The sequence below is a fragment of the Dicentrarchus labrax genome, unplaced genomic scaffold (genome assembly GCF_905237075.1).
Source record: "Dicentrarchus labrax unplaced genomic scaffold, dlabrax2021, whole genome shotgun sequence".
NCBI lineage: Eukaryota > Metazoa > Chordata > Actinopteri > Moronidae > Dicentrarchus > Dicentrarchus labrax.
The window spans coordinates 1759682-1783569 of NW_026136718.1; the positions used below are offsets into that span (position 1 = coordinate 1759682).

At 39.6% G+C, this 23888-nt stretch overlaps 4 protein-coding genes and 1 long non-coding RNA gene across 14 annotated transcripts in view; 1 reads left to right on the forward strand and 4 right to left on the reverse strand.

The window, feature by feature from the left end:
• The window catches only part of LOC127349821 (interferon-induced protein with tetratricopeptide repeats 5-like), a 48629-nt gene that overhangs the window by 2575 nt on the left and 22166 nt on the right, over positions 1-23888 (reverse strand). The window contains exons 1-3 of one of the 3 annotated variants that reach the window (XM_051375776.1): positions 22269-22342; positions 22075-22152; positions 15310-15583 (exon numbers count right to left, since the gene is read on the reverse strand). In XM_051375776.1, the coding sequence (XP_051231736.1) occupies positions 15310-15583; positions 22075-22152; positions 22269-22276 (360 nt within the window). In that variant the 5' untranslated portion in view covers positions 22277-22342. Of the gene's footprint in view, positions 1-15309; positions 15584-18584; positions 18663-22074; positions 22153-22268; positions 22343-23888 lie in introns of those variants that run through there. The other 2 variants (XM_051375774.1, XM_051375775.1) reach the window with 2 other exon arrangements.
• Positions 1-23888, forward strand: part of LOC127349833 (uncharacterized) — an 84674-nt gene that overhangs the window by 1132 nt on the left and 59654 nt on the right. For both annotated transcript variants that reach the window (XR_007880422.1, XR_007880421.1), the window contains exon 2: positions 18350-18556. This is a non-coding gene — a long non-coding RNA (uncharacterized LOC127349833). The remainder of the gene's footprint in view (positions 1-18349; positions 18557-23888) is intronic.
• On the reverse strand, positions 7865-18940 carry LOC127349815 (interferon-induced protein with tetratricopeptide repeats 1B-like). 4 transcript variants are annotated; one of them, XM_051375758.1, is made up of 3 exons: positions 18779-18940; positions 15625-15661; positions 7865-9735 (listed from the first exon to the last, which is right to left on the reverse strand). In XM_051375758.1, exons 1-3 carry the CDS (start codon positions 18784-18786, stop codon positions 8452-8454), a joined length of 1329 nt encoding a protein of 442 aa, XP_051231718.1. In that variant the 5' UTR covers positions 18787-18940; the 3' UTR covers positions 7865-8451. The 4 variants fall into 4 exon arrangements, with proteins under 4 accessions (XP_051231718.1, XP_051231720.1, XP_051231719.1 ...); XM_051375760.1 differs by lacking the exon at positions 18779-18940 and adding an exon at positions 15778-15902; XM_051375759.1 differs by lacking the exon at positions 15625-15661 and having other exon boundaries at positions 7865-9772.
• The window catches only part of LOC127349818 (interferon-induced protein with tetratricopeptide repeats 5-like), a 43737-nt gene continuing 32051 nt past the window's right edge, over positions 12203-23888 (reverse strand). For 2 of the 4 annotated variants that reach the window (XM_051375767.1, XM_051375769.1), the window contains exon 4: positions 16733-17953. In XM_051375767.1, the coding sequence (XP_051231727.1) occupies positions 17375-17953 (579 nt within the window). In that variant the 3' untranslated portion in view covers positions 16733-17374. Of the gene's footprint in view, positions 15010-16732; positions 17954-21443; positions 21801-23888 lie in introns of those variants that run through there. The other 2 variants (XM_051375768.1, XM_051375766.1) reach the window with 2 other exon arrangements.
• Positions 20220-23888, reverse strand: part of LOC127349816 (interferon-induced protein with tetratricopeptide repeats 2-like) — a 68053-nt gene continuing 64384 nt past the window's right edge. Inside the window, exon 4 of the mRNA XM_051375763.1 lies at positions 20220-21341. Within this exon, the coding sequence (XP_051231723.1) occupies positions 20841-21341 (501 nt within the window). The 3' untranslated portion in view covers positions 20220-20840. The remainder of the gene's footprint in view (positions 21342-23888) is intronic.

Below are 23888 nucleotides of genomic sequence, written 5' to 3' on the forward strand. Positions count from 1 at the left end.
CAGGAAACGTAATAATTTCCTTTAATAGACTAAAACTGAATATATTTAAACTTGGTTGGATAACATTTCTATAAAGAAGATGCATTTAAGTGACTTTATTCTGATAAATTCTTCCACCCTTCTGATTCTGCAGCGTTCAGTTTCCTGTCACTCTACAGTTGTTTCTATCCATTAAAGGCAATAAAAGAGAAGTCTTTGAGTGGTCGGACCTTTTCCTCCTTACAGGAAGACGTGTTTTTTCAACATATTTTAGGTTCAGACGTGTGAACAGAAATATTGTTATTAGTCTAATAAGGGTAAAAGAATTTACTCTACCACATTGATTGTTTGTCATTTTGTGGTAGTGTAATTAAAAACCTCTGATCATTCCTTGTTGTTAATATAATACATTTAAGGTTATTCCCAGGGTTACTTTAAAAATGTAATTGGATAGAGTACTAATTACCTGTTAAAAAATGTAGTTAGTAAGCGAAGTTTCACAATATAAAGTAACTCCATTACTTCAACACCAAATATGCAAATAAAGACTAGAGAAAATAAATATATAATATAATAAATAATAAGATGGCATGTATTCTATAAGACAACAGAACAATGTAACCTTAAATTAGAGATTAGAGATAGCATCAAAATTGTGTCTTCTGCTCTAAAAAACTGACGTGGACAACAACACAGAGATATAAAACACATACATCAGAGATATAAAACACATACATCAGACATCTGTCCTAGTGTTTCCAAAGACAAGAGGAGTGTCACTTGTTGTCATTATTGCATTTTTTGACTCAATTAACTGACACATATTTGATTTTGTATCCTGACTATTCATCCTTATGGGTGACCTGAATTGGGATGTAAGACGAAGTATTTTTGTGGGCTTTTTATTGCCTTTATGATAGAGACAGCTGAAGATAGACAGGAAAGGGGGACAGAGAGAGGGGGATGACACGCAGCAAAGGGCCGCAGGTCGGATTCGAACCCTGAGCTCGGTACATGGGTCGCCAGCTCTACCCACTGAGCTAACCGGACGCCACTGATTGAGAGGAAAAATATTCCAACTACAGAGAAAATCTTCTTCCCTCAGAAATATGTTGGAGGAGCAGCTAAAGAGGCCATAGAAGGTTATTTTCTGCTTGATTCAGAAGACTCGTATTACGCAGCATGGGACCTGCTAAATGAACGATATGGTGAGTCCTTTGTAATCGCCAAAGCCTTCCGAGACAAGTTATACGCCTGGCCAAAAATAGCCTTGAGAGAGTGCTGAGTTGCGAAAGTTTGTACACTTTCTACGCAGTTGTGAATCTGCCATTGCCCACAATGAGACGTTCTTAATGATGGAATTGAGAACCAGAAACTTACTGCCAAACAACCTGACTGGTTAAGTACCAGATGAAATCGAAAGGCCACACAATACCAACTAGAACACAGAAGGTTCCCAAACTTCAGTTATTTTGTGACATTCCTATCAATGGAAGCTAGTATTGCTTGCAACCCTATAACATCTTTCCATGCTTTACGACAAAGTAAACCTGATAAGGCAAGGAGTAGGAACCAAAACATAGTGGCCTCCAAGAATCAAACAGTTGGTGCCAAGTTCTTCACAACCAACACCAGTGAAAGAAACATAGTCACGTGTGTGTTTTGTAAGAAAATAGGACAGCGTACAGAAGTGTTGCAAGTTCATGGAAAGGTCAGTTGCCGACCGAGTCAAATTTATTCAGAGTGAGAAACTGTGCTTTGGCTGTTTAAGTCCTGGCCATCAATCCAAGAGCTGCAGTAACCGGATAGTCTGTGAAACTTGCTCAAAACGTCACCCTACATGCCTACATGAAGACCGCTCAAAACAAGAACCAAAGAAAGAACAGTGTAAGGAGGTGAGCTACAGTAAGGAAAGAAAGTTTCAGTCAACACCGCTACAAGAGGCCAGTAAAGAAACTACATCCAACAGAGTTGTGCAAGATGGCAACAGTACCCAGACTTCAACGATAGTGCCTGTCTATGTGTCAACGGCTAGCGACTCAAGCAAAGAAGATCACAGTGCCAACAGTCTACACTTGTGAATTCATTCCTGCTAATCGAACGCACATCCCGACTCCTGAGACCGCCAAGGCGTGGCCTCATTTGGGGCATCTTGCAGAACACATTGCTCCACAAAAGGATTGTGAAATCGGTCTGCTGATCGGTTACAACTGTCCACAGGCTCTGATGCCTAGAGAAGTTGTATGTGCAGACCTAGGTTGGAGCATAGTGAGTTATGGTGATCCAAGTGAGTATTGCAGTGATGCAATTGGAGTAAGTCATCGTATCATTGTAAGACAAGTGACGCCTGAACCCATACTGACAGCAAGGCTCGAAAGTGAAGTTCACTACGTTTGCCGGACTCAGATCAAGGAAATCGTCACTCCAGATGATGTAATCAAGGTGTTAGAATCCGACTTCAGTGAAAGATGCGGAGAAGAAACAACTGTCTCACAGTAAGATCTTCACTTCTTGACAAAGCTGAAAAATGGTATCAAACACAAACAAGATGGTCATTATGAAATGCCCTCACCTTTCAGACAAGACAGACCAAATCTACCTAATAATAAGTCATGTGCTATTCAGCGTCTAATGTGTTTGGAACGGAAGCTCAAGAGAGACCAAAAATATTGCTCGGACTACATGAACTTCATGAAGGAAATTATCGATCGTGGTGATGCAGAGAGGGTCCCAGAAGAGGAACTCGGAAATCAACCAGTTTGCTATATTCCCCACCACGGCGTTTACCATCCTCACAAGCCTGGAAAGATCCGTGTTGTCTTTGATTGTTCAGCAAGGTTCGAAGATACATCATTGAACGACCACCTTCTTACTGGGCCAGAGCTCACAAACACCTTGGTGGGAGTTCTTTGTAGGTTTTGTAAGGGCCCAATTGCTATTATGTGTGATGTGGAAAAGATGTTCCATCAGTTTCATGTAAGGCCTAAAGACCAAGACTACCTGAGGTTCTTATGGTGGGAGAACGGTGATCTAGAGTCTCCACCATCAGTCTTTCGGATGAAAGTCCATCTGTTTGGGGCAGCTTCCTCACCCGGTTGTGCCAATTTTGGTCTGAAGCATCTAGCCACTGAAGGGCAGGATCAATTTAACCAAGATGCTGTACTATACTATACTGAAGCGACCCAGCTCATCAAGCAAGCAAGATGTCTTTGTAGCGCAGGCAAGCTAAGACTACATAAGTTCATTTCGAACAGCAAGGAGGTATTGAAATCAATACCAAAGGAAGAGTATGCTGAAAGCGTCAAAGACATGGATATGGATTTGCGCGAGCCGCTCATGGAAAGAGCACTTGGTGTTCAAGGGTGTGTGTCCTCCGATGATTTCCAGTTCAGAGTTGTGGTTAAGTCACACCCACTGACCAGAAGAGGAGTGCTATCTACAGTAGCTTCCATCTATGACCCGTTGGGGTTCGTAGCACCTTTCATTCTTCAAGGTAAGCAGATCTTACAACAGTTGTGTCAAGACAAGGTTGGTTGGGACGAGCCACTCCCAGAGGAGCTCAGAACACAGTGGCACATGGCTACAAGATCTTCAAAACCTGTCTAAAGTAAAGATCAGTAGGTGCTACATTCCAACAACCTTCACAGATGTCAAGCAGTAGGAGCTTCATCACTTCTCGGACGCCAGCGTCACAGGTTATGGCTCATGTACCTATCTGAGAGCAATCAACACCAACGGTGACGTCCATTGCTCACTAGTCATGGGGAAAGCGCGTGTTGCCCCAACCAAGGTAACCACAGTACCACGGCTTGAGCTATCAGCAGCAGTGGTAGCAGCAAAGCAAAGTGAAGCCACAAGTGTTGAGGAAAGACAGAAAGCAGAGGGTTTCATAATTAAAATGGTCCAAATAGAAGCATTCGGCAGTGAAATCAAAGGTCTAAAGCAGAACAAGGATGTAGAGCTGAAAGACAAATCAAACAAGCTACACAAGCTAAGTCCATTCATTGATGAGTATGGTGTACTCAGGGTTGGAGGGCATTTGACAAGATCAGGCCTTCACCCACATGTCAAGCATCCTGCCATAATACCAAAGGCAAGTCATGTGTCGTCGTTACTTATCAAGCACTACCATGAGAAGGTATATCATCAAGGAAGAGGAATAACTGTAAATGAATTGAGATCCAATGGAATATGGATCATAGGATGCAGCAGTGCAGTTGCTTCTCACATTTACAAGTGTACCGCGTGCAGAAGGTATAGAAGAAATGCACAAGATCCAAAGATGGCAGATTTGCCAGAAGAGAGAATGGAAATGACACCTCCGTTCACATATTGTGGCATGGATTGTTTCGGACCGTTCTACGTGAAGGAAGTGAGAAAGGAACTAAGTATGGTCTTCTTTTCACCTGTATGTGTTCTAGAGCTATACATATTGAAATGCTGAACGATCTCACCACAGATGCTTTCATAAATGCACTGCGTGCGTTCATTGCAATACGTGGAAATGTGAGACAGCTCAGATGTGATCAAGGCACTAATTTTGTAGGTGCAAAAAGAGAGTTCATGAACGCAATGAAAGACCTGGATCATGAACAGCTCAAGGAACATGGATGTGAGTTTGTAATGAACATCCCATCTTCAAGTCACATGGGAGGTGTATGGGAGAGACAAATAAGGACAATTAGAAGCATTCTAACTGCAATCCTTGATCAATCAGCCAGGAGACTTGACAGTGCCTCGCTCAGGACATTTCTGTATGAAGTGATGGCTATCATAAATAGCAGACCTCTGACAACAGAACACTTAAATGATCCAACAAGTCTCGAACCTCTCACGCCCAACCACATTCTCATGATGAAGTCCAGCATAATACTGCCCCCTCCTGGTCAGTTTGTGAGACAGGACCTATACCTAGGCAAGAGATGGCGCCAGGTGCAGTTCTTGGCAAATGAATTCTGGAGAAGGTGGAAGAAGGAGTACCTCCTTAATCTCCAGCATAGACAAAAATGGCAAAGAGACAAGATAAATACGAAGGTTAATGACATTGTCATCCTTCATGAGGACAGTTCTCCAAGAAATCGATGGAGATTGGCAAGAGTGACAGAAGTGTACCCTAGCTCTGATGGAAGAGTTAGAAAGGTGAAGCTGTTAGTTAGTGACTCGACTTTAGACAACAAGGGAAAACGCACTGCTAAGCCAGTCTATCTTGATAGGCCTGTACATAAGACTGTTCTACTGCTTGAAGCAGAATAAAGGTCAGGGTTATTCTCCACAAGTTCAAGTTAATTGTGAGGTTGAAACGAAAGTGAAGTAAAATGGTGAAGCGAAATCACACAAAATTGTGATTTGGTGGAAGTACAACTGCCATAAATATTTGTTTACATATATTATGTATGTGGTTTACTTTGTGAATATTTATTTGTATTGTGCACTGGGTAGGAACTAATATTTGTCGCCTGTTGCGCAAGGGACGCACTTAATTGCGTGAATCTACCTGAAGAGAAAGATTACAAGAAGAAGTTTATGCTCTGTTTTAAGTTGTTTAAAGTGTTTCAAGGTGATCTTTGTATTTCCTATTTTTGATTTTGAAAGATTTTTTGTTTAAGAAGACTCATTCCCCCTGGGTTGTATGCAGCCAGCGAGGTATGTTTATTTACGTTGCTCGTTATGTTAATTAGTCTTTGGCGTGTCAATTTTATGTTAAATGAATGCGTGTATTTGTATATTGTCCTGTAACAGTTCGACGGTGGATTGATGACGATGAAGTGGAGTTTGAGAGAGCAATAAATCCATCTGTATGAAGAACTAGTGTCGCTTATTTCCTGGAGTGATACATTGTCTTGTTGGAAGGTGAACCTTCGGCCCAGTCTGAGGTCCTGAGCACTCTGGAAGAGGTTTTCTTCCAGGATATCTCTGTACTTGGCCGCATTCATCTTTCCTTCAATTGCAACCAGTCGTCCTGTCCCTGCAGCTGAAAAACACCCCCCATAGCCTGATGCTGCCACCACCATGTTTCACTGTTGGGATTGTATTGGGCAGGTGATGAGTAGTGCCTGGTTTTCTCCACACATACCGCTTAGAATTAACGCCAAAAAGTTCAATCTTGGTCTCATCAGACCAGATAATCTTATTTCTCATAGTCTGGGAGTCCTTCCTGTGTTTTTTGGCAAACTCTATGCAGGCTTTCATATGTCTTGCACTGAGGAGAGGCTTCCGTCGGGCCACTCTGCCATAAAGCCCCGACTGGTGGAGGGCTGCAGTGATAGTTGACTTTGTGGAACTTTCTCCCATCTCCCTACTGCATCTCTGGAGCTCAGCCACAGTGATCTTTGGGTTCTTCTTTACCTCTCTCACCAAGGCTCTTCTCCCACGATTGCTCAGTTTGGCTGGACGGCTAGGTCTAGAAAGAGTTCTGGTCGTCCCAAACTTCTTCCATTTAAGGATTATGGAGGCCACTGTGCTCTTAGGAACCTTGAGTGCTGCAGAAATTCTTTTGTAACCTTGGCCAGATCTGTGCCTTGCCACAATTCTGTGCCTTGCCACAATTCTGTCTCTGAGCTCCTTGGGCAGTTCCTTTGACCTCATGATTCTCATTTGCTCTGACATGCACTGTGAGCTGTAAGGTCTTATATAGACAGGTGTGTGCCTTTCCTAATCAAGTCCAATCAGTTTAATTAAACACAACTGGACTCCAATGAAGGAGCAGAACCACCTCAAGGAGGATCAGAAGAAATGGACAGTATGTGAGTCTGAATACTTATGACCATGTGATATTTCAGTTTTTCTTTTTTAATAAATTAGCAAAAAATTCTGCATTTCTGTTTTTTTTTTTTTTTGTCAAGATGGGGTGCTGAGTGTACATTAATGAGAAATAAAATGAACTTTTTTGATTTTAGCAAACGGCTGCAATGAAACAAAGAGTGAAAAATTTAAAGGGGTCTGAATACTTTCCGTACCCACTGTAGCTGCTGCTTTGGGTGCAGCAGTGTAAATTGATTATCAGACTTTGATATTTCTACATATAATATCTAAACTTTGTCCCCTTTATCAGCAGGTATCACACAAGTCTCAAACCTTGCAATCCCAACACGCCCTTCAAGTCTATAATAATAATAATATGATGTGTATTTTATAAGACAACAGAACAGTGTAACCTTATCAAAGAAAATGGAAATCAAGATTTTCTTGTGTTCTGCTCAATAAAAACTGATGTATTTAAAAAATTGGAATCCTGCTAATAATCCCGATTTATACTAAATGTAACTGTAATCTGATTATGTCCTTTTTTTCTGTCGCTGATTACAGTGTTTTGTATCCTGATTAACTCAGTTACATGTAATCTGTTACTCCCCAAACCAGTTTATTCCATTATATATATGTGGAAATAATTTCAGAAGTATGATTTTTTACTGTCTAAAAACATGCTCAACCAAAACTGTTGAGTTGTCCATAGTGATAAAGTAATGATACTACGATAATAATTGTACTGTTTTTAATGAATTATGAACATTTACTGTGGTCAGTATGATTTATTGATGTTATTCCATTATTATAAGTTATAATAACTTTTACCATGAAGCAACATTTCAACTGTTTGGTAGAGGCCCATATTTCATTTGCTTTTCTATTAGTGAGGACAATAAAAGGTTTAAGTCAAAGGGGAAGTTGCAAGTGTTTTTAAAAATGTTGTAGAGTCTAAGTCAGACTTATGACGGGAGTCTGATTCATATGACGATATGAATGAGTCCACACTAGAGGACTGCACTGGGTTCCTGATTGGTTTTGATAAACCCAGAATTTAGCTCGTACCCACCCAAAGAATGAACAACATGAAGAAGATTCCTCAGTGTACATGATGTATATTTAATTTTATTGTACAACTCAGACACAATGCAACATAATGTATATGAATATGATCAGTTCGATCTTGTGATAATATTCAGGTTATACATCAAATTAACAATTACATCACCAATCAGAGTTTTATTTTTCAAAGCTCACAACAAAGAGAAATTCCATAGAGAGTATTATGTTCTTATATAAACTTAAAATATGATACTAAAGAAAACAAACACGTCAGGAATATAGTAAATGCTATGGTTACATGAGAGTTAAGAAAAGAACATCTGATCAAAATCTATGTTAATAAATCAGGATTATTAATGACAGTTGAATATATAAACAGTGGATGTTAACTCCAGCAAGCTAGAAAGTGGCGTTAGCAAACATTGTGTTAATAAACAATCTACTCGTTCCTACGACAGTTTATGTGATTTTTTGTTTGTATGTGTAACCCTGGAGACATTCATTCACACCTGGTAAACATTAAGACCGATCAAACTGTACCAGAGAACGAAAGTATAATAATCTACACATCTACGCACAATATTTGGGTCCATCTACAATAAGGTATTCAAATTAATATACAGGTTTTTTAAGGTAATGCAATACCTGCATTTTTTGGGTTTAGAATCAGTGCTTTTTAAAACATTGTGGCCCTTGCAGGTTTGACAGAAACGTCTCTATTTCTCTCCACATTCTGTCTTTCTTTCTGTCTCTAATCTGAGTCAAAACTCTGATGCTTCTCTCACGATAGAAGGACTTATGCGGTATCTCTGCTGCCCTCATGTGATACTGTGTTGCCCTGTCGCTGTCGTTTAGATGAAAGAATAAATGGTTTGAGTAGCTGTGATAAAGCATCTGTTTCTCTGCAGGTTCCAGATCACTTTCTAGCAGTTCCTGGAATATCTGGTCAGCTTTAGCCTGGCTGTGACTTGACTTTGCGTATATATTTGCGAGGTCTATTTTCTTCACAAGAGAAGAATGAGGGTAAAGATTAATCACTTCCTCATGGAGACTGATTGCTTTCTCTATCATAGGTTGATTTGTGTGACTATCCTCGGAAAAAATCTTCCATTTGTAGCAGAGTGCAACACAGCTCTTCAGATAACGTACATCTGGATGTTTTTCCAGAGCCTCCTCTGCCAAAGTAATGGCCTCATCTACAGATACATAGTTTCTGTAAACCCACAGTAATACTTTCATACCGCTGTAACTGCTCACAGGATTTATCAAAACCCGCGTGCGTAACTCACATGCTTCATCTTCAATACTTTCTCCTTTCTTACCACGTTGTTCAAGGTATTTAGCAGCGAGATACAAGTTCTCTGGATCTTGTTCTTTGGCGATTTTCATTTCCTCCAAGATGCCAGCCTCAGGCCCTTCGTTGCAGTAGTTAGAAGCATTCATTACTGCTAAGACACGGCTGGTGTTCCACTCCTTCATGTCCGGCTGCATCCTGATGGCTCTCTCGAAGTAAACTACAGCCAGCAGCCTTTGGACTGCACTGAACTTCATCAGGGTCCAGGCTTTTTCAGCCAAGATCTCTGGATGGAGCTCGTCCTGGGATGGAGATGGATATTTTTTCATCAGGGCGTCGACCTTTGACAGGTAAGCCTGACTCTCTTCTTGTTTTCCCAGGTGGTGGTGCAGCCAAGCCAGGTTCCCGTAGTTCACCACTAACCAGGGACCCTCTTCTGCTCCTCTTGTCAGGCGGAGGGCCTCTGTAGCCTGGTTGAACAAACTCTGGGAGTCTTCAGTGAACCCCAGCTTGTACTGAATGTACCCCCGCAGGTTGTAAATGTGACCCAGCCAACTGTTTCCCTCCTCAGTGCCGATGTCCTCCAGGATGTCTCTGAGACGGAGAAGTTTGGACCTGCCAGGGTTCAGATCCCAGGTGAAGCCGCACTGCAGGGCCTTCAGTTTGGCCTCCAGTGTTTGACTCTGAGCAGCACTGATGGAGGATAAAAATAACAAAGTTAAAACACATACGCAGTAATATAGTGTCCTTCATGTTGTGCTATGTTCAGGATAATGTTTTATCTGGAAGAAGCAGACACTCACCTCATCTTTCAGCAGGTAGTTTTCTAAATATGAGCCTCTGGTTTCTGCTCTTTATATAGCTGCTGCTTTGGGTGCGGCAGTTTAAAATCACTAACGTTCAACTCCTGCAGAGTTGTAAATGATGTGGAGCTCGTCCTGGATTTGGACTTTCTCCCACTAATAGAAACATAGAGCATCGTTTCTGTCATACTGACACAACAGATCTGCACGGAGCTCTGATTATCTGGCTTTGATATCTAAACTTTCTCCCCTTTATCAGCAGGTATCACACAAGTCTCAAACCTTGGACTGTACAACCTGACAACACATCTTAATAAAGGAAGTAAATTAACATAAATGAATTCTCAAAAGTGAATTGTTGAAGCAACTCACTTGTTTTAAATGAAGTTAAGTGTTTGCACTATTTTCAGTACAGATGATATAATTCCATTTTGTTCCATTGACTCATTTTCTTCTTCAAGTTGACTTTATATTATTATAAACATTTGAGCGTTATAATGATGTATAGCTTATGATGTATATGTGTATGTATAATTATGTGTAGCTGATATAGCTCTATTTAATTCAGAACGCTGCAGCACGAGTACTGACAGGAACTAGAAAAAGAGATCACAGCTCTCCTGTACTAGCTTCTCTGCATTGGCTCCCTGTAAAATGTAGAATAGAATTTAAAATCCTCCTCCTCGCCTATGAAGCTCTTCATGGTCAGGCCCCTTCATATCTTAAAGAGCTCATAGTACCCTATTACCCCTCTAGAACACTACGTTCTCTGAATGCTGGGCTACTTGTGGTTCCTATAGTCTCTAAAAGTAGAACAGGAGCCAGAGCCTTCAGCTACCAAGCTCCTCTCCTGTGGAACCAGCTTCCATTTGTGGTTCGGGAGGCAGACACCCTCTCCACATTCAAGAGTAGGCTTAAGACATTCCTCTTTGATAAAGCTTATAGTTAGGGCTGGATCAGGTGAGTCCTGAACCATCCCTTAGTTATGCTGCTATAGGCCTAGACTATCAGGGGATTTCCCATGGTGCACTGAGCTCCTCTCTTCCTCTCTCTTTCTGCACTCATTCATGTCCCATTAATGCATGTTACTAACTCCACTTCTTCCCCGGAGTTCTTGTGCTTTCTCGTCTTGCAGGTTCTTGTCGATCCTGGTGGAGCCTCCTGCCATGGTCCTGCTAGATTGCCATTGCCAATACTGTTGTTGCTGTGCACCTGTCTGTCTGTCTGTCTGTCTCTCGCTCTCTCTCTCTCTGCCTCTCTCTCTCACCCCAACTGGTCGAGACAGACGACCACCCACCTAGAGCCGGAGGATCTGTCCTAGGTTTCTACCTTTTAACAGGCAGTTCTTCCTTGCCCTTGTCGCCAAGTGCTTGCTCATGGTGGTACTGTTGGGTCTCTGTAATTAATGTTTTAAAGAGTTCGGTCTAGACCTGCTCTATTTGAAAAGTGTCCTGAGATAACTTCTGTTATGAATTGGCGCTATACAAATAAAATTGAATTGAAATTGAATTGAATTGAATTTCAGTTTATTAATCATCCAGATGATTCTTAATGATCCAGCAATTATGAAGAAAAACACATAAATTAATTGGCCATAAATTGTTTTTACAGGAAAGTAATAATTTCCTTTAACAGACGAAAACTGAGTACATTTAAACTTGGTTGGATAACATTTGTATAAAGAAGTTGCATTTAAGTGACTTTATTCTGATAAATTCTTCCACCCTTCTGATTCTGCAGGGTTCAGTTTGCTGCATCCCGTCTCTCTTCCACCCTTTCCTGTCACTCTACAGCTGTTTCTATCCATTAAAGGCAATAAAAGAGAAGTCGTTGAGTGGTCAGACCTTTTCCTCCTTACAGGAAGACGTGTTTTTTCAACATATTTTAGGTTCAGACGTGTGAACAGAAATATTGTTATTAGTCTAATAAGGGTAAAAGAATTTACTCTACCACATTGATTGTTTGTCATTTTGTGGTAGTGTAATTAAAAACCTCTGATCATTCCTTGTTGTTAATATAATACATTTAAGGTTATTCCCAGGGTTACTTTAAAAATGTAATTGGATAGAGTACTAATTACCTGTTAAAAAATGTAGTTAGTAAGCGAAGTTTCACAATATTAAAGTAATTCCATTACTTTATGTTAATTTTGGATTACTTCAACACCAAATATGCAAATAAAGACTAGAGAAAATAAATATATAATATAATAAATAATAAGATGGCATGTATTCTATAAGACAACAGAACAATGTAACCTTAAATTAGAGATTAGAGATAGCATCAAAATTGTGTCTTCTGCTCAAGAAAAACTGATGTATTTTAAATTCAAATTAACTTTATTTCACACACAGAAATCCATATTAACATAAAAACAACACAAAACAATACATGGACAACAACACAGAGATATAAAACACATACATCAGACATCTGTCCTAGTGTTTCCAAAGACAAGAGGAGTGTCACTTGTTGTCTTTATTGCATTTTTTGACCCAATTAACTGACACACATTTGATTTTGTATCCTGACTATTCATCCTTATGGGTGACCTGAATTGGGATGTAAGACAAAGTATTTTTTTGGGCTTTTTATTGCCTTTATGATAGAGACAGCTGAAGACAGACAGAGAGAGGGGATGACACGCAGCAAAGGGCTGTAGGTTGGATTTGAACCCTGGGCAGCAGCAGCAAAGACTCAGCCTCGGTACATGGGTCGCCAGCTCTACCCACTGAGCTAACCGGGCGCCCGACTCAGGTTGTTTTAAAGAACTCTGTGACTCCTTAAACCTTCTGCAGCTCATTGAACCACAAACAAGGCCAAATCCTAAAGCACATAAAGGAAATCTACCTTGCTTGATTTAATTATATCAAATACACCTCAACTGGCATATTTTGTAATGATGTCAGTGGTTACTTGTGTCAGGAATACCAAAATCCCTACGGTAAAAGCCTGTCTTATTTCTAAAAGATATTTTAAAAGTTTTGAAGAGTAGGCCCTTTTTGCATGATTTGTATGACAATGATTTTAGCAGAGTTACTCTGATTGCGGATGTTGAACTGGCATGGGATTATTTTCATTAAATTTTCCTGTCTAACACTAATAAACATGTTCCTATTAAGAAGTTTATGATCGGTGGTAGGGACAAAGTGAACTTCAATGATCAGAAAATCCAAATCAGAGTTTTATCTGAAGTCAGTTATAGAGAACATAAATAACCCAACAATATCCTGGAAATTAATTAAATACTTGTCCTTGTTGCTTCAGACCTCCCTCATCACATTTGGGTTGATTCAGATAAAATAATGTTCAGTCAATTTAACAAACACTTTATTCATGGTGGGTCTATATTTGACAGCTCTAACTTAAATACATTGATCTCATGTTCTGCCACGACTGCAACTGATGGGAATTTGGATTTGTTTGATTTTGAACCTTTTTCATTAGCTCAAGTGTGTAAAGCTCTGGAAGACTTTGACCACATATTTTTATTTTGAGTCTCTTCAACTCAATACCTAAAATTTGGTAAGCTGCCTATATTCTCCCTTTACTTAAAGGTGGAGACCCCTCAGAGTTGAACAATTACCATGCAATCTCAAAACTCTCAGTGCTAGCCAAGATGCTTGAATCCCAGTTAAATGTACACTTAGAACAGTTTTTAGTTGATATTAAAATTTTCAGTCTGGGTTTAGAACCGCCACAGTACCATTATTGCTGCTATGGTTGTGACAAATGACCTCATTGGTGCCCTGGACAGAAAACAGAGTTGTGCTGCGTTATTTGTGGATCTATCCATGGCTTTTGATTCAGTGGATCACAAATTTATGTTGATCAAGCTCAAGAATGTTGGTTTCTGTCCTAAGGCTGTTAAATGATAATAATAATTTTGCAGATCGAGCTCAGTGTGCCCACAGGGCCATATATCAGATTGAAATAACTAAAGGTGTCCCCCAGGGTTCCATGTCAGTACCTACTTTGTTCTCTAGTTTCATAAATGTTTTAAGTAAGGACATACAAGCAAAAGTACACTTTTATGCTGATGACACTGTACTTTATGCACATGCTCCCTCCTTAGGACAGGCAGTGCAAGAGCTTCAGACTTCATTTCCATCATTGCAAACTTTCCTGATTAACCTAAAATTAGTTTTAAATGCTCAGAAGACAAAGTTCATGGTCTTTTTTGAAGGTTGCTTCATGATTTTAGTATTTTCACATCTGATGATAAATCCATTAAAAGGGTTCCCTCGTACAAGTACCAGGGTCAATTATACAAAACTTTACTTCAATGTTGCGATCAGGGTCTTCACCGTACATTTCTCGCTTCTATTTTGAGTTTATCTTAAGAAGTAGTCTTTTCTGCAGTTTCCACAAATCTTTTCTCCCAGTCTGTATGTGATCAAATTTATATCTACAGATTTCTTGAGCTAATGCATTTTTTTTCTGGATTCCTAACCAGTGCAGTTAAAAACATTATGGCTCTTGCAGGTTTGCCAGAAACTTCTCTATTTCTCTACACATTCTGTCTTTCTTTCTGTCTCTTATCTGAGTCAGAACTCTGATGCTTTTGTCACGAAAAGAGGATTGTTGCGGTATCTCTGCTGCCCTCATGTGATACTGTATTGACCTGTCGTTATGCATTCCTTTGCGGAATAATTGGTGTGCGTAGTTATGACAAAGCATCTGTTTCTCTGCAGGTTCTAGATCACGTTTTAGCAGTTCCTGATATATCTGCTCAGCTTGAGCCTGGCTGTACTTTGAGTTTGCGTACATCTTTGCGAGGTCTATTTTCTTCACAAGAGAAGACTGAGGGTAAAGAGAAATCACCTCCTTATGGAAACTGAGTGCTCTCTCTATTCTGCTTCTATCCATTACGTCTTGGTCAATATCCCTGAAATAAATCCATTTGTAGCAGAGTGCAACACAGCTCTTCAGATAACGTACATCTGGATGTTGTTTCAGAGCCTCCTCTGCCAAATCAATGGCCTCATCTACAGATACATGGTTTCTGTAAACCCACAGTAATGCTTTCATACCGCTGTAGCTGCTCACAGGATTTATCAAAACCTGTCTGCCTAACTCACGTGCTTCATCTTCAATACTTTCTCCTTTCTTACCACGTTGTTCAAGGTATTTAGCAGCAAGGTAAAAGTTCTTTGGATCCTGTTCATTGGCAATTCTCAATTTCTCCAAGATGTCAGCCTCCAGCTCTTCGTTGCTGTAGTTAGAAGCACTCACTAATGCTACGACACGGCTGGTGTTCCACTCCACCATGTCCGGCTGCATCCTGATGGCTCTCTCAAAGTAATCTGCAGCCAGCAGCTTTTGGTCTGTGCTGAACTTCATCAGGGTCCAGGCTTTTTCAGCGTAGATCTCTGGATGGAGCTCGTCCTGGGATGGAGATGGATATTTTTTCATCAGGGAGTCGACCTTTGACAGGTAATCCTGACTCTCTTCTTGTTCTCCCAGGTGGTGGTGCAGCCAAGCCAGGTTCCCGTAGTTCACCACTAACCAGGGACCCTCTTCTGCTCCTCTTGTCAGGCGGAGGGCCTCTGTAGCCTGGTTGAACAAACTCTGGGCGTCTTCAGTGAATCCCAGCTTGTACTGAATGTACCCCCGCAGGTTGTAAATGTGACCCAGCCAGCTGTTTCCCTCCTCGGTGCCGATGTCCTCCAGCTTGTCCCTGACACGGAAGAGTTTGGACCTGCCAGGGTTCAGGTCCCAGGTGAAGTGGCACTGCAGGGCCTCCAGTTTGTCCTCCAGTGTTTGACTCTGAGCAGCACTGATGGAGGATAAAAATAACAAAGTTAAAACACATACGCAGTAATATAGTGTCCTTTGTGTTGTGCTATGTTCAGGATAATGTTCTCATTTCATTTGGAGGAAGCAGACACTCACCTCATCATCCAGCTGGTAGTTTTCTAAATATGAGCCTCTGGTTTCTGCTCTTTATATAGCTGCTGCTTTGGGTGCGGCAGTGTAAAATCACTAATGTTCAACTCCTGCAGAGCTGTAAATGATTAGATCCAATCAGGTCAGGTCGGGCACTGGATTCAGACTTTCTTTTCCCACTAATAGAAACCTACAACACCGTTTCTGTCATACTGACACAACAGATCTGCACGGAGCTCTGATTATCAGACTTTGATATTTCTACATTTAATATCTAAACTTTGTCCCTTTTATCAGCAGGTATCACACAAGTCTCAAACCTTGCAAACCCAACACGCCCTTCAAGTCTATAATAATAATATGACGTGTATCTTTTTTTCTGTCGCTGATTACAGTGTTTTGTATCGTGATTAACTGAGTTATATGTTATCTGTTACTCCCCAAACCAGTTTATTCCATTATATATATGTGGAAATAATTTCAGAAGTATGATTTTTTACTGTCTAAAAACATACTCAACCAAACAGTTGAGTTATCCTTCAGTGATAGAGGTAGTGATACAATGATAATAAAGTTAATGTTTTTAATGAATTGTGAAAATTTACTGTGGTCAGTATAATTTCTTGATGGTATTCAATAATTTGTTTCATGATAAAGTTACAATAACTTTTACCATGAAGCAGCGTCTCAACTGTTTGGTAGAGGCCCATATTTCATTAGCTTTTTTATTAGTGAGGTCAATAAAGGGTTCAAGTCAAAGGGGAAGTTGCAAGTGTTTTTAAAAATGTTGTTGAGTCTAAGTCAGATTTATGACGGGAGTCTGATTCATATGACGATGTGAATGAGTCCACACTAGAGGACTGCACTGGGTTCCTGATTGGTTTCTTTTCCTGTGGGCGGTCAAAAAATAAACCCAGAATTCAGCTCATACCCACCAAAAGGATGAACAACATGAAGAAGGTTCCTCAGTGTACATGATGTATATTTAATTTTATTGTACAACTCAAACACAATGTAACATAATGTATATGAATATGATCAGTTCTGTCTTGTGATAATATTCAGGTTGTGCATCAAATTAACTATTACATCACCAATCAGAGTTTTATTTTCCAAAGCTCACAACAAAGAGAAATTCCTTAGAGAGTATTATGTTCTTATATAAACTTAAAATATGATACTAAAGAAAACAAACACGTCAGGAATATAGTAAATGCTATGGTTACATGAGAGTTAAGAAAAGAACATCTGATCAAAATCTATGTTAATTAATCAGGATTATTTATGACATTTGAATATATAAACAGTGGATGTTAACTCCAGCAAGGTAGGAAGTGGCGTTAGCAAACATTGTGTTAATAAACAATCTGCTCGTTCCTATGACAGTTTATGTGATTTTTTGTTTGTATGTGTAACCCTGGAGACATTCATTCCCACCAGGTAAACATTAAGACCGATCAAACTGTACCAGAGAACGAAAGTATAATAATCTACACATCTACACACAATATTTGGGTCTATCTAGGATAAGGTATTCAAATTAATATACAGGTTTCTTTTCCTTTTCCTGGGTTTAGAACCAGTGCTGTTAAAAACGTGGCTCTTACAGGTTTGCCAGAAACTTCTCTACTTCTCTCCACATTCTGTCTTTCTTTCTGTCTCTAATCTGAATCAGAAATCTGATGCTTCTCTCACGAAAGGAGGACTCATGCGGTATCTCTGCCGCCCTCATGTGATACTGTGCTGACCCGTGGCCATAATGTCGATTGAAGTTTAGATATTTTGCATAGTTGTGGTAAAGCTTCTGTTTGTCTGCAGGTTCCAAATCACGTTTTAGCAGTTTCTGGAATATCTGCTCAGCTTGAGCCTTGCTGTGACTTGACTTTGCGTACATATTTGCAAGGTCTATTTCCATCAGAAGAGAAGAATGAGGGTAAAGAGCAATCATCTCCTCATGGAGACTGATTGCTTTCTCTATCATCGGTTGATTTGGGCGATTATCCTTGGAAAAAATCTTCCATTTGTAGCAGATTGCAACACAGCTCTTCAGATAACGTACATCTGGATGTTTTTCCAGAGCCTCCTCTGCCAAATCAATGGCCTCATCTACAGATACATAGTTTTTGTAAATGCGAAGTAATACTTTCATACCGCTGTAGCTGCTCACAGGATTCCTCAAAACCTGTCTGCCTAACTCACGTGCTTCATCTTCAATCCTTTCTCCTTTCTTACCACGTTGTTCAAGGTATTTGGCAGCGAGATACAAGTTCTCTGGATCCTGTTCTTTGGCAATTCTCAATTTCTCCAAGATGTCAGCCTCAGGCCCTTCGTTGTAAGAAGCACTCACTAATGCTAATACACGGCTGGTGTTCCACTCCACCATGTCCGGCTGCATCCTGATGGCTCTCTCAAAGTAATCTACAGCCAGCAGCTTTTGGTCTGTGCTGAACTTCATCAGGGTCCAGGCTTTTTCAGCCAAGATCTCTGGATGGAGCTCGTCCTGGGATGGAGATGGATATTTTTTCATCAGGGCGTCGACCTTTGACAGGTACGCCTGACTCTCTTCTTGTTTTCCCAGGTGGTGGTGCAGCCAAGCCAGGTTCCCGTAGTTCACCACTAACCAGGGACCCTCTTCTGCTCCTCTTGTCAGGCGGAGGGCCTCTGTAGCCTGGTTGAACAAACTCTGGGCGTCTTCAGTGAATCCCAGCTTGTACTGAATGTACCCCCGCAGGTTGTAAATGTGACCCAGCCAGCTGTTTCCCTCCTCGGTGCCGATGTCCTCCAGGTTGTCCCTGACAAGGAAGAGTTTGGACCTGCCAGGGTTCAGCTCCCAGGTGAAGTGGCACTGCAGGGCCTCAAGTTTGGCCTCCAGTGTTTGACTCTGAGCAGCACTGATGGAGGATAAAAATAACAAAGTTAAAACACATACGCAGTAATATAGTGTCCTTTGTGTTGTGCTATGTTCAGGATAATGTTCTCATTTCACATGGAGGAAGCAGACACTCACCTCATCATCCAGCTGGTAGTTTTCTAAATATGAGCCTCTGGTTTCTGCTCTTTATATAGCTGCTGCTTTGGGTGCGGCAGTGTAAAATCACTAATGTTCAACTCCTGCAGAGCTGTAAATGATTAGATCCAATCAGGTCAGGATCGGGCACTGGATTCTGACTTTCTTTCCCACTAATAGAAACCTACAACACCGTTTCTGTCATACTGACACAACAGATCTGCACAGAGCTCTGATTATCAGACTTTGATATTTCTACATATAAAATCTAAACTTTGTCCCTTTATCAGCAGGTATCACACAAGTCTCAATCCTTGTAATCCCAACACGCCCTTCAAGTCTATAATAATATGATGATGTCTATTTTATAATATAACAGAACAATGTAACCTTATGAAAGAAAATGGAAATCATATTTTTTTTGTCTTCTGCACAATACAAACTGATGTATTTAAAAATTGTAATCCTGCTAATAATCCCGATTTTTACTAAATGTAACTGTAATCTGATTATGACTTCTTCTGAAATTATTTCTGCATATATATATAATGGAATAAACTGGTTTGGTGAGTAACAGATTACATGTAACTGAGTTAATCAGGATACAAAACACTGTAATCAGCAACAGAAAAAGACATAATCAGATTACAGTTACATTTAGTAAAAATGGGGATTATAAGCAGGGTTACAATTTTTAAATACATCAGTTTTTATTGGGCAGAAGACAAAAAAAATGTGATTTCTATTTTCCTTTATAAGGTTACACTGTTCTGTTGTCTTATAAAATACACATATTATTATTATAGACTTGAAGGGCGTGTTGGGATTACAAGGTTTGAGACTTGTGTGATACCTGCTGATAAAGGGGACAAAGTTTAGATTTTATATGTAGAAATATCAAAGTCAGATAATCAGAGCTCCGTGCAGATCTGTTGTGTCAGTATGACAGAGACGGTGCTCTAGGTTTCTATTAGTTGGAAAAGAAAGTCTGAATCCAGTGCCCGACCTGACCTGACTGGATCTGGAAGTATGATTTTTGAGATGTCCTTTAGTGATAAAGGTAATGATACAACGATAATAAAGTTAATGTTTTTAATGAGTTATGAACATTTACTGTGGTCAGTATCATTTATTGATGTTATTCAATAATTTGTTTGATGATAAAGTTACAATAACTTTTACCATGAAGCAACGTCTCAACTGTTTGGTAGAGGCCCATATTTCATTAGCTTTTTTATTAGTGAGGTCAATAAAGGGTTCAAGTCAAAGTTAAGTTGCAAGTGTTTTTCAAAATGTTGTAGAGTCTAAGTCAGACTTATGACGGGAGTCTGATTCATATGACGGTTCCTGATTGGTTTTGACTCTGTTGTGGGCGGTCAAAAAATAAACCCAGAATTCAGCTCATACCCACCAAAAGAATGAACAACATGAAGAAGATTCCTCAGTGTACATGATGTATATTTCATTTTATTGTACAACTCAAACACAACGTAATATAATGTATATGAATATGATCAGTTCGGTCTTGTGATAATATTCAGGTTATGCATCAAATTAACTATTACATCACCAATCAGAGTTTTATTTTCCAAAGCTCACAACAAAGAGAAATTCCTTAGAGAGTATTATGTTCTTATATAAACTTAAAATATGATACTAAAGAAAACAAACACGTCAGGAATATAGTAAATGCTATGGTAACATGAGTTAAGAAAAGAACATCTGATCAAAATCTATGTTAATTAATCAGGATTATTTATGACATTTGAATATATAAACAGTGGATGTTAACTCCAGCAAGGTAGAAAGTGGCATTAGCAAACATTGTGTTAATAAACAATCTGCTCGTTCCTATGACAGTTTATGTGATTTTTTGTTTGTATGTGTAACCCTGGAGACATTCATTCCCACCAGGTAAACATTAAGACCGATCAAACTGTACCAGAGAATGAAAGTATAATAATCTACACATCTACACACAATATTTGGGTCTATCTAGGATAAGGTATTCAAATTAATATACAGGTTTCTTTTCCTTTTCCTGGGTTTAGAATCAGTGCTGTTAAAAACATTGTGGCTTTTGCAGGTTTGACAGAAACTTCTCTACTTCTCTGCACATTCTGTCTTTCTTTCTGTCTCTAATCTGAGTCAAAACTCTGATGCTTCTCTCACGAAAGGAGGACTCATGTGGTATCTCTGCTGCCCTCATGTGGTACTGTGTTGCCCTGTCGCTGTCGTTTAGATGAAAGAATAAATGGTATGCGTAGTTGGTGTAAAGCATCTGTTTGTCTGCAGGTTCCAGATCACTTTCTAGCAGTTCCTGGAATATCTGGTCAGCTTTAGCCTGGCTGTACTTTGAGTTTATGTACATCTTTGCGAGGTCTATTTTCTTCACAAGAGAAGACTGAGGGTAAAGAGAAATCACCTCCTCATGGAGACTGAGTGCTCTCTCTATTCTGCTTCTATCCATTACTTCTTGGCCAATATCCCTGAAATAAATCCATTTGTAGCAGAGTGCAACACAGCTCTTCAGATAACGTACATCTGGATGTTTTTCCAGAGCCTCCTCTGCCAAAGTAATGGCCTCATCTACAGATACATGGTTTCTGTAAACCCACAGTAATGCTTTCATACCGCTGTAGCTGCTCACAGGATTTATCAAAACCTGTCTGCCTAACTCACGTGCTTCTTCTTCAATACTTTCTCCTTTCTTACCACGTTGTTCAAGGTATTTAGCAGCGAGATACAAGTTCTCTGGATCCTGTTCCTTGGCAATTCTCAATTTCTGCAAGATGTCAGCCTCAGGCCCTTCATTGTAAGAAGCACTCACTAATGCTACGACAAGGCTGGTGTTCCACTCCACCATGTCCAGCTGCATCCTGATGGCTCTCTCAAAGTAATCTGCAGCCAGCCGCTTTTGGTCTGCGCTGAACTTCATCAGGGTCCAGGCTTTTTCAGCGTAGATCTCTGGATGGAGCTCGTCCTGGGATGGAGATGGATATTTTTTCATCAGGGCGTCGACCTTTGACAGGTAATCCTGACTCTCTTCTTGTTCTCCCAGGTGGTGGTGCAGCCAAGCCAGGTTCCCGTAGTTCACCACTAACCAGGGACCCTCTTCTGCTCTTCTTGTCAGGCGGAGGGCCTCTGCAGCCTGGTTGAACAAACTCTGGGCGTCTTCAGTGAATCCCAGCTTGTACTGAATGTACCCCCGCAGGTTGTAAATGTGACCCAGCCAGCTGTTTCCCTCCTCGGTGTCGATGTCCTCCAGCCTGTCTCTGAGACAGAAAAGTTTGGACCTGCCAGGGTTCAGCTCCCAGGTGAAGTGGCACTGCAGGGCCTCAAGTTTGGCCTCCAGTGTTTGACTCTGAGCAGCACTGATGGAGGATAAAAATAACAAAGTTAAAACACATATGCAGTAATATAGTGTCCTTCATGTTGTGCTATGTTCAGGGTAATGTTCTCATTTCATGTGGAGGAAGAAGACACTCACCTCATCATCCAGCTGGTAGTTTTCTAAATATGAGCCTCTGGTTTCTGCTCTTTATATAGCTGCTGCTTTGGGTGCGGCAGTGTAAAATCACTAATGTTCAACTCCTGCAGAGCTGTAAATGATTAGATCCAATCAGGTCAGGATCGGGCACTGGATTCTGACTTTCTTTTCCCACTAATAGAAACCTACAACACCGTTTCTGTCATACTGACACAACAGATCTGCACAGAGCTCTGATTATCAGACTTTTATATTTCTACATATAAAATCTAAACTTTGTCCCTTTATCAGCAGGTATCACACAAGTCTCAATCCTTGTAATCCCAACACGCCCTTCAAGTCTATAATAATATGATGATGTCTATTTTATAATATAACAGAACAATGTAACCTTATGAAAGAAAATGGAAATCATAATTTTTTTGTCTTCTGCACAATACAAACTGATGTATTTAAAAATTGTAATCCTGCTAATAATCCCGATTTTTACTAAATGTAACTGTAATCTGATTAGGACTTCTTCTGAAATTATTTCCGCATATATATATAATGGAATAAACTGGTTTGGGGAGTAACAGATTACATGTAACTGAGTTAATCAGGATACAAAACACTGTAATCAGCAACAGAAAAAAGACATAATCAGATTACAGTTACATTTAGTAAAAATGGGGATTATAAGCAGGGTTACAATTTTTAAATACATCAGTTTTTATTGGGCAGAAGACAAAAAAATGTGATTTCTATTTTCCTTTATAAGGTTACACTGTTCTGTTGTCTTATAAAATACACATATTATTATTATAGACTTGAAGGGCGTGTTGGGATTACAAGGTTTGAGACTTGTGTGATACCTGCTGATAAAGGGGACAAAGTTTAGATTTTATATATAGAAATATCAAAGTCAGATAATCAGAGCTCCGTGCAGATCTGTTGTGTCAGTATGACAGAGACGATGCTTTAGGTTTCTATTAGTTGGAAAAGAAAGTCTGAATCCAGTGCCCGACCTGACCTGACTGGATCTGGAAGTATGATTTTTGAGTTGTCCTTTAGTGATAAAGGTAATGATACAACGATAATAAAGTTAATGTTTTTAATGAGTTATGAACATTTACTGAGGTCAGTATTTTTTTTTTTTTTTTTTTTTTTTTTTTTTTTTTTTTTTTTTTTTTTTTTTTTTTTTTTTTTTTTTTATTTATTTTTTTTTTTTTTTTTTTTTTTTTTTTGTATATTAAATAATATATTATTTATTTTTTTGGGTTTTTTTATTTTTTTTTTTTTTGGGGGTTTTTTTTTTTTTTTGTTGTTTTTTTTTTTTTTTTTAAATTTGAAAATTAAAGGTTGTTTTTTAAAAAAGATGTGGTTTTCCCTTTTTTTTTTTTTTCCCCCCCCCCCAAAGGGGTGTTTATTTTTTTTTTACCTTAAGAGTAACCAGCGTTACAGTATCATTTATTGATGTTATTCAATAATTTGTTTGATGATAAAGTTACAATAACTTTTACCATGAAGCAACGTCTCAACTGTTTGGTAGAGGCCCATATTTCATTAGCTTTTTTATTAGTGAGGTCAATAAAGGGTTCAAGTCAAAGTTAAGTTGCAAGTGTTTTTCAAAATGTTGTA